This window comes from Berghia stephanieae, chromosome 4 (genome assembly GCF_034508935.2).
Source record: "Berghia stephanieae isolate SIO BIC M18660-M18661 chromosome 4, UCSD_Bste_1.3, whole genome shotgun sequence".
In the NCBI taxonomy this organism is placed as follows: Eukaryota; Metazoa; Mollusca; class Gastropoda; order Nudibranchia; family Aeolidiidae; genus Berghia; species Berghia stephanieae.
The window spans coordinates 81,529,259-81,545,049 of NC_088363.1; the positions used below are offsets into that span (position 1 = coordinate 81,529,259).

Below are 15,791 nucleotides of genomic sequence, written 5' to 3' on the forward strand. Positions count from 1 at the left end.
AGTAGTTTTTAACCTGGAATAATTTATCTTATCTCTAAAGAGCAATAACCATCCCAATCATTAGACTTTAATCCACTGGCTTTCTCACGTACTCCGAAAGAAAATCAGCGGTGCAGTCTTTCTCTTCCAGATCCCATTTGAATAGATTTCGAACACCATTCTCAACTGACTTCAGATCCGACGAACGGTCAAAGAATTGTTCAGGCTAAAATATACAACGACAAATCCAGAAAGTTGATAGATAGAGCGAATAAAATTGAAATGTAGCAAGGTTCAATTGAAAAACAAAAGTTACTTGAATGGAATACCGAAAGTATGAAAACGAAAGTTAACGAACTGCGCAAGCTCGATTATATCGACACACTTCTCGTTTTTCAGACAGTGAAGAGTTGCGGTCAAATCGGAGACTAGCGAAGTTTCCCGATAATTGCCGAACGAGCGCTTGAGAGTGCCGACAATATTGTCGGCAATCCGACGCCCATTCGTCGGCACTTGACTGCTCGCCGCCGGTCGAGTTGGGGATCGCCGACACTCCGACAATTGACGTCATTCGTAATCAGATAACTTAAGAAATAAAAAAATAAGTGATCCGGGAGATCGCAACGACCGTGATTGTCGGAAAACCGACAATTGTCGGCACACATGCAGGTCTCTAACTAAAGCCCTCGATAAGCAACTGGACGGCTGCTACACCCGTATGCTGCGGGTGGCCTTCAATGCAAGCTGGAAAGAGCACATATCAAATGAAGAGCTCGACAGTGACCTCAAATTACAAAAGAGATGACAGACTTGAGGGGCACTGCTGGAGACACAAGGGGGAGATTGCAAGCAGTCTTGTGCTATGGGAACCACATAAGAGAACCAGAAGCAGAGGCAGGCAGAATAAAACTTACATTGACTGTCTGCTAGACGACACAGGAATGGGCAACACCCGAGAGCTGCGTACGCTTATGGAGGACAGGGCAGAATGGCGAAGACTTGTGGCTCATGTTGGGCACCCCAAAGGGCGGCCTAAGTAAGTAAGTAGCTGCTGAAGTAGACTTGCATCGATCCCAGCAACTGTGTTGTTTGTATGTTTTTAAGGGTTTTACAGAGCTTGCAACATATTAAGGTCAATGTCATATCAGCGCCAGTAAAAAGGCGGAAAAGAGAATAGTAAAAAGTTCTAGAATTACAGTTAAAGCACCCAAAGAAAAGGTAACACAAAGGGGAATTGGTTCAAATAGGAAATAGATGTAGATTCCAAGAGCACACTGTCAAAGTACTTAGTTTGAGATCACCTAAAAGTCTCATTCAGAACAAGCACAGATCCCGACTAAGAGGAATACACTCAAATGTTTATAAATTATGTATAATATGAAAACAAAACATAATACAATGCATAACAGAGAGATGATTTACAAGGAAAAAAATATCATCTCCCAAAACTATAACTATACATTTGACTGTTTCCCTCTCAGCAAGGACAAAACCAAGTAATCTCAGACTAAGACAAAGACAGAAAGCAAGTTGGAAGACAGATATAGGGGGATAAAAGACACAGTAAGTACCTCCCTACCCACTATGGGAGGTCAGGAACCCCACCCAGCAACTGTCATGACACGATAGGAAGTGAAACAGAATGGACGAGGGAAGGCAATTTATTTTCCTTCTCCTCACTCACCTTTATCATGAAAAAAGTCTTATTCCAAGATGAGGACTATGTCAAAGGACAGAAACAGATAAAGTTTAGTCTTAAAAAACAAACAAATAAAAAGACCAGTTACCCCAACCTCAAATATATACCCAGGCTGACAGCAGAGGCTTGATATACTAGCAGTATAATAGAAGTAAAGTGGTATGAGACACCTACGAGTAATGCTCACCAGTTTAATATTTAAATAAAGCAAAGTTTAACACTTTTTTCGAACTCAAACTTTTTATTTTATTCCAGAGACCAAAAACTCCAAATTCATCATTAGAACAGGGGTTTGTAGATCAAAACTGAAAAAAAAAAAAAAGAAAAAGCAGAAAGGCCTATAGCATAGCTTGGCCATTTAGCAACCTCCTCGCAATCTCAACACCAAGTGAAGAGTGGATTCCTTCTGGATGTTGTAATCTGACAGAGTGCGGCCATCTTCCAATTGTTTGCCAGCAAAAATCAACCTCTGCTGGTCTGGGGGAATTCCTTCCTTGTCCTGGATTTTAGCTTTGACATTTTCAATGGTGTCTGATGGTTCAACTTCAAGTGTGATAGTCTTGCCAGTCAAGGTCTTCACAAAGATTTGCATACCTCCTCTCAGTCTGAGCACCAAGTGAAGAGTGGATTCCTTCTGGATGTTGTAATCTGACAGAGTACGGCCATCTTCCAATTGTTTGCCAGCAAAAATCAACCTCTGCTGGTCTGGGGGAATTCCTTCCTTGTCCTGGATTTTAGCTTTGACATTTTCAATGGTGTCTGATGGTTCAACTTCAAGGGTGATAGTCTTGCCAGTCAAGGTCTTCACAAAGATTTGCATACCTCCTCTCAGTCTGAGCACCAAATGAAGAGTGGATTCCTTCTGGATGTTGTAATCTGACAGAGTGCGGCCATCTTCCAATTGTTTGCCAGCAAAAATCAGCCTCTGCTGGTCTGGGGGAATTCCTTCCTTGTCCTGGATTTTAGCTTTGACATTTTCAATGGTGTCTGATGGTTCAACTTCAAGGGTGATAGTCTTGCCAGTCAAGGTCTTCACAAAGATTTGCATACCTCCTCTCAGTCTGAGCACCAAGTGAAGAGTGGATTCCTTCTGGATGTTGTAATCTGACAGAGTACGGCCATCTTCCAATTGTTTGCCAGCAAAAATCAACCTCTGCTGGTCTGGGGGAATTCCTTCCTTGTCCTGGATTTTAGCTTTGACATTTTCAATGGTGTCTGATGGTTCAACTTCAAGGGTGATAGTCTTGCCAGTCAAGGTCTTCACAAAGATTTGCATACCTCCTCTCAGTCTGAGCACCAAATGAAGAGTGGATTCCTTCTGGATGTTGTAATCTGACAGAGTGCGGCCATCTTCCAATTGTTTGCCAGCAAAAATCAGCCTCTGCTGGTCTGGGGGAATTCCTTCCTTGTCCTGGATTTTAGCTTTGACATTTTCAATGGTGTCTGATGGTTCAACTTCAAGGGTGATAGTCTTGCCAGTCAAGGTCTTCACAAAGATTTGCATACCTCCTCTCAGTCTGAGCACCAAGTGAAGAGTGGATTCCTTCTGGATGTTGTAATCTGAGAGAGTACGGCCATCTTCCAATTGTTTGCCAGCAAAAATCAACCTCTGCTGGTCTGGGGGAATTCCTTCCTTGTCCTGGATTTTAGCTTTGACATTTTCAATGGTGTCTGATGGTTCAACTTCAAGGGTGATAGTCTTGCCAGTCAAGGTCTTCACAAAGATTTGCATACCTCCTCTCAGTCTGAGCACCAAATGAAGAGTGGATTCCTTCTGGATGTTGTAATCTGATAGAGTGCGGCTATCTTCCAATTGTTTGCCAGCAAAAATCAGCCTCTGCTGGTCTGGGGGAATTCCTTCCTTGTCCTGGATTTTAGCTTTGACATTTTCAATGGTGTCTGATGGTTCAACCTCAAGGGTGATAGTCTTGCCAGTCAAGGTTTTCACAAAGATTTGCATACCTAAAGAGATGAGAAAAATAAAAATAATTTTTAAATATAAAAATATATCTAGCTGAAGATTTTCAACTTAAGATAATATTTGTTGAACAAAAAATCTGTAAATGTTCCGGGGAAAATCTGATTTCTCGAAAAAGTAGAATTCCAACTCCCAATCCTATCAATTGCCACAATAAAACATCTGGACGATGTAGTGTAGTTAAATGTGGTCACATATCCACCAAAATAAATGGGTTTGAAAAATTTATCTTGCGTGGTCCTTTTTGCTCGACAGCCGCAAGAACAAATTTGGCCCGAAATAAATTAGCTTGATGAGCGACCCCGGTTCGTTTTGCTTGCTTGTTTTTAAGGGTGTTACGGCGCTAGTAACACATTAAAGTAATATCAGCGCCAGTAAAGAGGAAGAAAATGGGATAGTAAAACGTTCTAGAATTACAATTAAAGGACCCAAGAAAATGGTAGACAGAGGGGAATTGGTTCAAATAGGAAACGTATGTAGATTCCAAGAGCACACAATCAAAGTACTTTGTTGTTGCAGTAGTAGTGGTGGTGATGATAATGATGTGGTGGTGGTTGTAGTAGCAGTAGTGAGTGATGATGATGTGGCAGTGGCGGTAGTCGAAGTGGTAATGATGATGATATGGTGGTAGCAGTAGCCATGGTGGTTGTAGTGGTAGTGATGATGATGTGGTAGACGTGGTTGCAGAAGTAGAAGTAGTAGTAGTAGTGATGATGATGTGGGGTTGTTGGAAGTATTAGTAGTAGTAGTGATGATGATGTGGTGGTAGTGGTTGTAGTAGTAGGAGTGATGATGAAGTGGTGGCTGTAAAAGGGGGGTATCTTGGAACAAAGTGAACGCACCGGAATTTGACGGAAATTGCTGTAACCCGGAACTTTTTGGCTCCAGACAAGAGTTTTGGCATCACTGCACTATGGGAGGTCAAGAACCCCACCCAGAGACAGCCCTTGCCTTTTTTTTGGTCAATACTTACGATTCTATTTCTTCTTTTTGTTAAAAATGAAAGTATTAGGTTTTTTAAAGTCAACAGTTAAGGGGAAACTGGAATCCGCTAAAAGTCAAAATTCTCAAGATCAAAAACTTCTGCTTCAAGTCAAAACCTCGAGCTGATCCCTAATTTTCTGTTCTTTATTTAAACGTGTCCCATTGATAATGGTAAAGTCAAGCAGTGTTGGCTTTATTGGGATTACATTGTATTCATCCTTACTTATGATTTGAGGGCAATACCATTTGATGAAAAGCCCTGGGCAAAATATTTTCAGACTTTCAACTTTAGGCAAAGGGCAACCTTGAATTGAACAAAACCAAGAATATCCTGACCACAAAAAATAATATAACTGAAATACTGGACTACATCTGCACTGGAGAAAAAATTAAATTGAAAAAGTGAACATACCTCCTCTCAGTCTGAGCACCAAGTGAAGAGTGGATTCCTTCTGGATGTTGTAATCTGACAGAGTGCGGCCATCTTCCAACTGTTTGCCAGCAAAAATCAACCTCTGCTGGTCTGGAGGAATCCCTTCCTTGTCCTGGATTTTAGCTTTGACATTTTCAATGGTGTCTGATGGTTCAACTTCAAGGGTGATGGTCTTGCCAGTCAGAGTTTTCACAAAGATTTGCATGCCTAAAGAGATGAAAAAATAAAAATTTTAATATATAAATACATCTAGGTGAACATTCTCAATCTTAGATATCTGCCGAACAAAAAAATCTGTAAATGTTCCAGAGGAAATCTGATTTCTCGAAAAGTAGAATTCCAACTCCCAATCCTATCAATTGCCCCAATAAAACATCTGAAACTGGACGATGTAGTGTAGTTAAACTTGGTCACATATCCATCAAATGAAAGGGGTTTGAAAAATTTATTTTATGTGGTACTTTTTGCTCGACAGCCACAAGAAAAAATTAGGCCAAAAAAAATAATTAGTTTGACGAGAGCCCTTGGTCAATACTTGCATTTTTATTACTTGTCATATAAAAATGAAAGTATTTTTTTTAAAGTCAAAAATTTAAGTAGAAACCTGGAATCCACTAAAAGTCAACATTCTAAAGATAAAAAACTTCTGCTTCACGTAAAAACCCCGAGCTGGTCCCAAATTTTCTGTTATTTATTTAAACGTGTCCCATTGATAATGGAAAAGTCAAGCAGTTTTTGGCTTTATTGGGATTACATTGTTTTCATCCTTACTTATGATTTGAGGGTAATACCATTTGATGAAAAGCCCTGGGCAAAATATTTTCAGACTTTCAACTTTAGGCAAGGGCAACCTTGAATTGAACAAAACCAAGAATATCCTGACCACAAAAAATAATATAACTGAAATACTGGACTACATCTGCATTGGAGAAAAAATTAAATTGAAAAAGTGAACATACCTCCTCTCAGTCTGAGCACCAAGTGAAGAGTGGATTCCTTCTGGATGTTGTAATCTGACAGAGTGCGGCCATCTTCCAACTGTTTGCCAGCAAAAATCAACCTCTGCTGGTCTGGAGGAATTCCTTCCTTGTCCTGGATTTTAGCTTTGACATTTTCAATGGTGTCTGATGGTTCAACTTCAAGGTGATAGTCTTGCCAGTCAAGGTCTTCACAAAGATTTGCATACCTCCTCTCAGTCTGAGCACCAAGTGAAGAGTGGATTCCTTCTGGATGTTGTAATCTGACAGAGTACGGCCATCTTCCAATTGTTTGCCAGCAAAAATCAACCTCTGCTGGTCTGGGGAATTCCTTCCTTGTCCTGGATTTTAGCTTTGACATTTTCAATGGTGTCTGATGGTTAACTTCAAGGGTGATAGTCTTGCCAGTCAAGGTCTTCACAAAGATTTGCATACCTCCTCTCAGTCTGAGCACCAAGTGAAGAGTGGATTCCTTCTGGATGTTGTAATCTGACAGAGTACGGCCATCTTCCAATTGTTTGCCAGCAAAAATCAACCTCTGCTGGTCTGGGGGAATTCCTTCCTTGTCCTGGATTTTAGCTTTGACATTTTCAATGGTGTCTGATGGTTCAACTTCAAGGGTGATGGTCTTGCCAGTCAGAGTTTTCACAAAGATTTGCATACCTAAAGAGAAGAAAAAATAAAAATTTTAATATATAAATATATCTAGGTGAACATTCTCAATCTAAGATATCTGTCGAACAAAAAACCAGTCAATGTTCCGAAGGAAATCTGATTTCTCAAAAAGTAGAATTCCAACTCTTTATCCTATCAATTGCCCCAATAAAACATCTGAAACTGGACGATGTAGTGTAGTTAAACTTGGTCACATATCCATCAAATGAAATGGGTTTGAAAAATTTACTTTATGTGGTCCTTTTTGCTCAACAGTCACAAGAAAAAATTTGGCCATTAAAAAAATTAGTTCGACGAGAGACCTTGGTCAATACTTGCGTTTTTATTACTTGTCATATAAAAATGAAAGCATTATTTTTTAAAAGTCAAAAATTAAGGGGAAACCCGAAATCCACTAAAAGTCAATATTCTAAAGATAAAAAAATCTCTGCTTCACGTCAAAACCCCGAGCTGGTCCCAAATTTTCTGTTATCTATGTGTGTGCATCCCTGACATAATCCGTCCCATGGTGAAAATGTTTGTTTTTTGTGGGGTTATTTTGCAATTCTTGAAAGCCCAGCGTGTCTCCTGAGCAATTTAATCTTTATTTGAAGCAAATCGAGTGATTTTTCATGAAGTTATGGTCATATGCAGGGGCTATGGTGTGAAACCCTCATTTTGAGAAAATCGCTTCCAAAGTTGACAAGAGTTGATATTAAGTATAATAATTAACTTCATAAAAAAATAAAAATAAAATATTAAACTAGAATTTGAAAAGGGAAAGGAGATCAGAAATACAATAAAAGAAGAGAAGGTTGAATACAAAAATAAAATGGAGCGACAACTGAGATCGGGCTGCGCAAGGAAAGCATGGGAGATGATAAAACAAATGGGAGGGGTAGACCAAAAGAAACGAACATTCCCACAAGGAAAAACGAAAACTGATGTCAACAAATTAAATGATTTTTACTGTCGTTTTGACAGGCTCCCACCTGTTCACAACGGTTTGTCAAATGACAATGAGCCACCTCCAGATATTGAAGAAGAAACCGTAAGCTCCCTCTTCCGGAGATGTAAAGAACATAAAGCACCAGGACCAGACAACATTACAGGAACTATTTTGAAAAACTGTCACCAACAACTGGCTATACCTTATACAAAACTTTTTCAAAGGTCAATCGATGAACAATCAGTGCCAGTACTTTGGAAAACATCGATTGTCGTTCCAGTTCCAAAAAAGCGTTGTCCGACCGTATTGAATGACTTCCGTCCAGTGGCGCTTACATCGCTTGTAATGAAATGTTTAGAAAAAATTTTAAAATCTGAGCTCCTACAAAAATGTTATGACCTGAAATTGCTAGATCCGTACCAATTTGCATACCAGCAACATCTCAGTGTTGAAGACGCACTATTAACCGCCACAAATTTGATCTCGAAACACCTTGACCAAACGCCCTCGAATTACGCCAGAATCCTGTTTGTCGACTTTTCGTCAGCTTTTAATGCCATGAACACAGATATTTTGCTTCAAAAGTTGTGCAGCATGGATATTCCAAACTACCTTATTAAATGGTATAAAGAGTTTCTGACCCATAGACCGCAATGTGTAAAATTGGGTGAACATATCTCCAACAAAAGAACGTTGTCGAACGGATGTCCCCAAGGCTGTGTGAGTTCCCCAATCCTGTACATCTTATACACCAACGACTGCAGACCATCCTTTGAAAATTGTTTTATAGTGAAATATGCAGATGATACTGCTATTCTTGGCTTATTAAAAGATAAAGTTACCGAAAAGAATTATTTCAAACAAATAAATATATTCACCGATTGGTGTAAACAAAATCAGCTTGAATTAAATGTTGAAAAAACGAAAGAACAGGTGTTTGGTGTAAAAAATAAAAACGACTTAAAGTGTGTGGCGATCGGTAAAGATGATGTTGAGATAGTTGACTATTTTAAATATTTAGGAATAACCATTGATAGTTCCCTCAATTTCTCTCAACATATTAATATAATATCTAAGAAAGTTGCCCAAAGATTATACATCCTAAGGAAATTGAGAACATTTCAAGTAAGGAAGAAAACTATGTTAAGAGTTTATGACTCATTGATTAAAAGTGTAATTGCGTTTGGCTGCACCATATGGTTTGGAGGATGCCGACTTAAAGATAAATCAAAAATTTCAAAATCTATCAAAGAGGCATCAAAAATAATAAACCATCCTCTTGATGGAGTAGAAAGAATTCATGGAAAAGCAATAGAAAGGAAAGCATTCTCAATTACCAACAATAAAAAACATTTTTATACCATGAATTTAGTCTTTTACCATCTGGGAGAAGGTTTTGTCAGATTAAATGCAGAACTAACAAGTATAAATCAACGTTCGTTCCATCAGCAATAAAAATTTTGAATATTTCATATGGTACAGAAAAACCAAGGATTGATTCGTTGACTGATTAACTGATTAATTTATTTAATGTAAGATTAACTGACCAATTGATAATGATGATAATTTTTGGTGTCGAATTGCCACAATCGTAACAAATTGAAAACGAAATGAATATGTTTATGTTGTGTATATCGCACGTGTGGAAAGAAAGAGAGAGAGAGAGAGAGAGAGAGAGAGAGAAGAGAGAGAGAGAGAGAGAGAGAGAGAGGAGAGAGAGAGAGAAAATAAGTAGAGTGAAATATCTGTTCAATCTTAGTTATCGTTTAACATTATAACAAGTGTAACTAAATGACAAATTGCCATATTTATGGACAATAAAGATCTATTATTATTATTATTATTATTATTATTATTATTATTATTATTAAGTAGTAGAATTTAATTAAAATATTTCATCAATATGTAGAAAAATGATCAATTTAATGATTTTGAAGAGAACCATTTTCCATAAAAACTGACCTTATGACTCAGATTGTCAATAACTCCGTTCAAAGCTTTTCACCATGAGACCGATTATCTCAGGACGCCCACATTTAAATGTGTCCCATTGATAATGGAAAAGTCAAGCAATCTTTCTGGTCCAGCAGTGTTGGCGTTATTGGGATTTTAAGGATTTCATCCTTACTTATGATTTGAGGGTTATAACATTTGATGAAAAGCCCTAGGCAAAATATTTTCAGACTTTTAATTTTAGGCAATGGGTGTCCTTGAATTGAACAAAACCAAGAATATCCTGACAACAAAAAATTATATAGCTGAAATACTGGACTACATCTGCATTGGATGAAGAACAAATATTGAAAAAGCGAATATACCTCCTCTCAGTCTGAGCACCAAGTGAAGAGTGGATTCCTTCTGGATGTTGTAATCTGATAGAGTGCGGCCATCTTCCAACTGTTTGCCAGCAAAAATCAACCTCTGCTGGTCTGGGGGAATTCCTTCCTTGTCCTGGATTTTAGCTTTGACATTTTCAATGGTGTCTGATGGTTCAACTTCAAGGGTGATGGTCTTTCCAGTCAGAGTTTTCACAAAGATTTGCATACCTACAAATGAGAAAAAAAATGTTTTTAAAATTAAAAACCAAGATCTAAAACATTGCAGATGGATAAGGCAGCAAGCAAATCCATACTCCTAATTCTTTTTTTCTTATAAGGAATTAATATTTTTTTAAACCTGAAAATGGTCTGGCAAAACTTGTTACTAATAACAGACCTCAACACTATTGCAGATGAAGCTAAAAAAAATAAACACTTTGTCAAATGCAAACCCTTATATAATAATTTTTAATTAATCTGTCAAAAGATCCCAATACCACTTTGCCCCATAAAATGTACCCGATGTGGACAAGAACCCTAAACTGCAAAGCATCTAGTTGAACGGTGTCTTGTGAAGAAGTTTCCGGGTGGGTTCATTACAGTGTACGAGACTTTGCTGATTGGGTCGATTGTCATAACATAAGTGTGAGCACCATTAGAAGCTCTTGCCCCATGAAATAATGGTTCCCACTCAATCCACCAATGACAATTAATCAGACATAAAATTCGCTATTACCAGAAAGAATAACTTGACAAATGGTACTAAAATGGAACACAAATGGTGCAAGAAATTAAACACTTCATGAATATGTATACAACTTAAATTCTGAGTAAAAGTAACCTGCCACAACTCAAAATTTCAAGAATATCTGAAGAAGCAAAAGTGCCAATCAAGGTGCAACTTATAAGCTGAGTTGCAGAGTTGCTCACCTGGACATTAAATTGAAGTTATTTATCCAAAGAAAGAAAATAGACTGGTATCAAATTTAATCCGTCTACAGCGAGGGTCTTTTTATTTTAATATTGTTGGACAGTGTGTCCGGCACAACTGACAACTAACCGAGATGGGCGTACATAACTGCAAATCCACTGGAAATTCTTAAACGAAGATACTGAAAACTTATTATTATTAACTTATTATTGTTTCTTTCTGTGGATATTTAAAATTAATTCAAGGTGAGCAACTAAGTACATTTATTAACAGTCAATAAAGTGGTGTCTGCATAAGAAATGTCTCTTTGAAGTGTTTTAGAAATGATGTAGCACAGTCTAATCTGGACCTATATATATATATATATATATATATATATATTATATATATATATATATATATATATATATATATTATATATATCTTTCCATTACCAGCGACATTATTATACCTCCCTATTCCACCAAAATTTTTCATTTTTTTTGTTTATTACAAAAGCCATATCCAGGGGAAATTTTCCAATGTCGACCAAATAGGCTCCCAAAAATCTGTTTTATACTGATGTTATCAATGGAAGTGGCAGGTCTAAGAAACATCAGTAAAAGCAACAGTTATAGTAAATATGACCATACCCCCTCTCAGTCTGAGCACCAAGTGAAGAGTGGATTCCTTCTGGATGTTGTAATCTGACAGAGTGCGGCCATCTTCCAACTGTTTGCCAGCAAAAATCAACCTCTGCTGGTCGGGAGGGATTCCCTCTTTGTCTTGAATTTTGGCCTTGACGTTTTCAATTGTGTCTGAAGGCTCCACCTCAAGGGTGATGGTTTTGCCAGTGAGGGTCTTGACAAAGATCTGCATGATGCTGCAATTCATAAGATGAAAATAGGGTCGTCATGACAATGACAATGCATGGTATCCTTGACACAAACACTATCACAAACCCAAACTTTCCCATAGTGATGGTGTAGCTTGTCGGTCACGAGAGAGAGAGAGAGAGAGAGAGAGAGAGAGAGAGAGAGAGAGAGAGAGAGAGAGAGAGAGAGAGAGAGAGAGAGAGAGAGAGAGAGAGAGAGAGAGAGAGATTATCTCATACACAGATTTCCGACATGATTCCCATGCCCATATCTCAAACAATCCAGTCTAAATTCTAAATGCATGACATGAATGTTCACCCTCCTTACGTCCTGTTGTACTACTAAATGCAGTCACATGAGAGATGATGATCAGGTGAGAATTGAGAGGGGGGGGGGGGGGGGGGGGGGGGGGAGAAGGGGCGGCGGCTAAAAGAGCTACCCAACCTGTTGGAAAAGACAGGGGTGAGAATAGCGAGAAGGTGCCCCTACCTCTATTCTCAACCAGGATGAGAGGTCGAATGTTCTTTTCTCGCCCAGGATGAGAATAAGAAGAGGCAGCCAAATTTGAAATGAGAATGGAATGACTCAGCCAAAAATGAAACGAAAACAAATAATGTCGGATGCAACAATAATGTTCTGAGCTGTAATATTCGTAGAATTCTGCTCGTAAACTCAATGTCAATGATGATTTATTTGTTTGTTCTGTATTTGTAGAAAATAGGCCTAATGTTTACACATATAAAATGGGAGTTTATCACTCATCACAAATAATTTCAAAATGGCGTCCAAAAGTGACCTTTGTATTTATGAAGTGAGGAATGATTTACGCTGAAATAAATTTTCTAAGAAGATTACCTCCATTTTAAATCATCTTTAATCTGTCCTATATGTTGAAAATACTAATCATAGGGTAAAACTTACCGTATTGCGGTCTTTCGATGCTTCTACAAGTTGAAAAGTTCGTTAAATTTATATCGTAATCGTTTGGTTGCACTTGGTTTCTTGATTAGAGCGAAGTTCTGACTGCGCAGTCGCAATTGATGTTTATATACCTCCACAAATGCTACTACGTCACAAAGAAGTGTCATACCTATAAATAGAATTTGTCGCCGAGAAAATTCTTTTATGGATTGTCAAATTGATGTTTCGTGCACTTAAATTTGGGATAAAATTTTGACAATTTTCCGTAGTTTTCAGACTAACATAGCTGGTCATCAAAATATGATATGATATTAACAATACAACAAAGAAAATAAAGACCAACTCACTGGTCATCAAAATAAAGACCGACTCTCGCACACATTTTTAAAACGCACAGGATATTCAAAGAGATTGTGGGCCCTATGTCGATGTGTCGGGGTATAGCTTACTTATCCTCACATAAAATGTAATCGACGTGTGTATTTATGCAGATCTGATAACCCAAATTATCATGAGTTCATTGTTGAAGTGGAAAATACCCTAAAACCAACGCAAAATGCTATTACAATAATGAAATCAAGTCCATAATTGCGTTCTGCAATCAGACCTGCGAGTATGTGAACGTAGATTGTAATCCATAACGTAGCCTGGCTAGATTTTAATGATTAATATGGGGGGAGGGGAAGAAAGAAAGAAAAATAATGTTTAGTGGTGTTAACTGTTATATAACGTCACTTTTCAATTTTGTAAATAAAGTGGCGCCAAGAGGATTGGCATTCTTTTTTTTTCAACAAGGCGCAAGGCCTTAATTTGGCTTTTTTTTCTATAACTATTTGGCCACCTGTCTTTCGAATCCCAACCCCATTCTTTTGTTGCATTTGATTGGCTTGGTTTCACATAAGTTTCTATTTAGGCCTATTACCTATATTGCGTTAGCTTTTGCAATTAATCATTTTTCGTTGCTTCGCTGCATGTTATACAACGTGTCATTTATTAAATTAGTAAAAGGCTTTCATATCGATTTAAGCTCATGCTAAGATGGGACAGCGTGTCTCAGCGATAATATTATGGTCTTTGCTTCGTATCTGGAAGGTACCGAGTTCGACTACCCGTCGCGCTGTGTGGCCTTGAGCACGTCACATAGCCTCGGCTCGCTTTGCGGCGCTGCACTGCGGCTAACGCCTGGGTTATTCCAACCGTCCTATGAAATAGATCCTAAAGAAAAATTTCCCTTAGAGATTTATAAAGGGAATTTTATTCAGTTAGATCTCATTATTATTATTATTATTATTATTATTATTATTATTATTATTATTATTATTATTATTATATTATTATTATTATTATTATTATTATTATTATTATTAGTATTAGTATTATTATTATTATTATTATTATTATTATTATTATTATTATTATTATTATTATTATTATTATTATTATTATTATTATTATTATTATTATTATTATTATTATTCTTATTATTATTTTTATTATTATCATTACTGTTGTTGTTTATGTTGTCATCATTTTTATTACTACTACCACTACTACTACTACTACTACTACTACTACTACTACTACTACTACTGCTGCTGCTGCTGCTGCTGCTGCTGTTGTTGCTGCTGCTGCTACTACTACTACTGCTGCTACTACTACTACTGCTACTACTACTACTACTACTTCTACAAAAACTACTTCTACCACCCGATTTTGCCCACTGCACACACACACACACACACAAATCTCGTTTTATGGACGTTTCAATGGCGGTGGACACGCGGCCTAATTAAACTCACACAAACTTCGATCTACGATGTTCTTTGAGGTTGCAGCTGCAGCTTCTTATAGTTCACACTATTATGTCATGACGATCGACCCAATCAGCAAAGTCCGGTCCGCATTCGTGCACCGTCGCGAACCCGCCTGGTAGCATCGTCACAACACACCTTTCGACTAGATGCTCTGCCGTTTCGGGTTCTTGTCCACAGCGTGGACATAAAGGACAGGAAGTTAGACCCCACTGATGTAACGCACCGGCCGTTAGGCAGCTCCTCGACCGAAGCCGATTCGCAGCTACCCAGTGTCTCCTCTTACTGGTATCAAAGCCTGGCAACTTCTCACCAAGCTTAGAGGAGTGTAGGTCCCCGCCCCCACGAGGGATTGAATTCGTCCAAACCGACTTCCATCTCGTATGTGCAGCTCTGTCCGTAGTCAGGGATTCTGCGTACAAGGGTTGCCGGGACTTATTTCGGCTCGAAACGGGGGCACCGTTCATTATGCGCATGAGAGGGGTATCCCCATTCCCTCTCTCTTTGATCTTACTCAGCCAGTTTCCCGTAATGGTCTCTCTCCGGACATCGGGGGGCTGGATCGCTGTCATTACCGGGCCCCATTCTCTAGGGGTTGTTGCTAGCGTTCCCGACACTATGTGCATCGACTTGCGAAGTTTTACATCCACCTTCTCAACGTTTCTGCTTCTACCCCACACTGGAGCGCAATACTCCGCGGTGGAATAGCATAGTGCCAGGGCGGATGTTCTCAGGAGCGCTTGGCTAGCGCCCCAAGTCGATCCCGCCAGCTTCCTCAGAAGACTATTCCGCTTCTCTATCTTCCGGGCAACCCCTTCGAGATGAGCCCGATAGGTAAGGCTGCGATCCAACGTCACCCCTAAATATTTTGGACGCGGCTCATATGGGAGTGGCTGGTCCCCGACTAGGACATTCAGTTTACGGGTGTGCCAACCACTGCATAAGTGAAATGCAGTGGCCACGGTTTTTGAAGTGTTCATCTTCAGGTACCACTTGTCAAAGTAGGATTTGAGTCTGGTGACGTCCTCGCTGAGTACGCTCTCGAGACGGGTCCACACTTTACTCTGAGTAACGAGTGCCCAGTCGTCTGCGTATCCCAGCCTCAGGGAGGAAGTGTTCGGCATATCGCTAATGTAAACGTTAAACAACATTGGCGCAAGTACCGACCCCTGAGGGACCCCATTCTTCAATTTCCTTACTTTGCTCGTGACGTCTCCCAGCGCGACGTGGAATTGCCTTTCCCCTAAGATCGAAGAGAACAACTTCAAGGTCTTTTTGCACCTTATGATTTTTGCAAGTTTGA

General features: G+C 38.9%; 1 protein-coding gene across 1 annotated transcript; it reads right to left on the bottom strand.

The window, feature by feature from the left end:
* Positions 1-1,899: 1,899 nt before the first annotated feature.
* LOC144971371 (polyubiquitin-C-like) lies at positions 1,900-12,826 on the bottom strand. Its single transcript, XM_078912167.1, is given in 9 exon segments — positions 1,900-3,640; positions 5,053-5,280; positions 6,033-6,215; positions 6,218-6,376; positions 6,379-6,432; positions 6,435-6,713; positions 9,972-10,199; positions 11,535-11,764; positions 12,678-12,826. Coding segments are annotated over 8 exon segments (2,961 nt in total). The 5' UTR covers positions 11,761-11,764; positions 12,678-12,826; the 3' UTR covers positions 1,900-2,036.
* Positions 12,827-15,791: the final 2,965 nt, after the last annotated feature.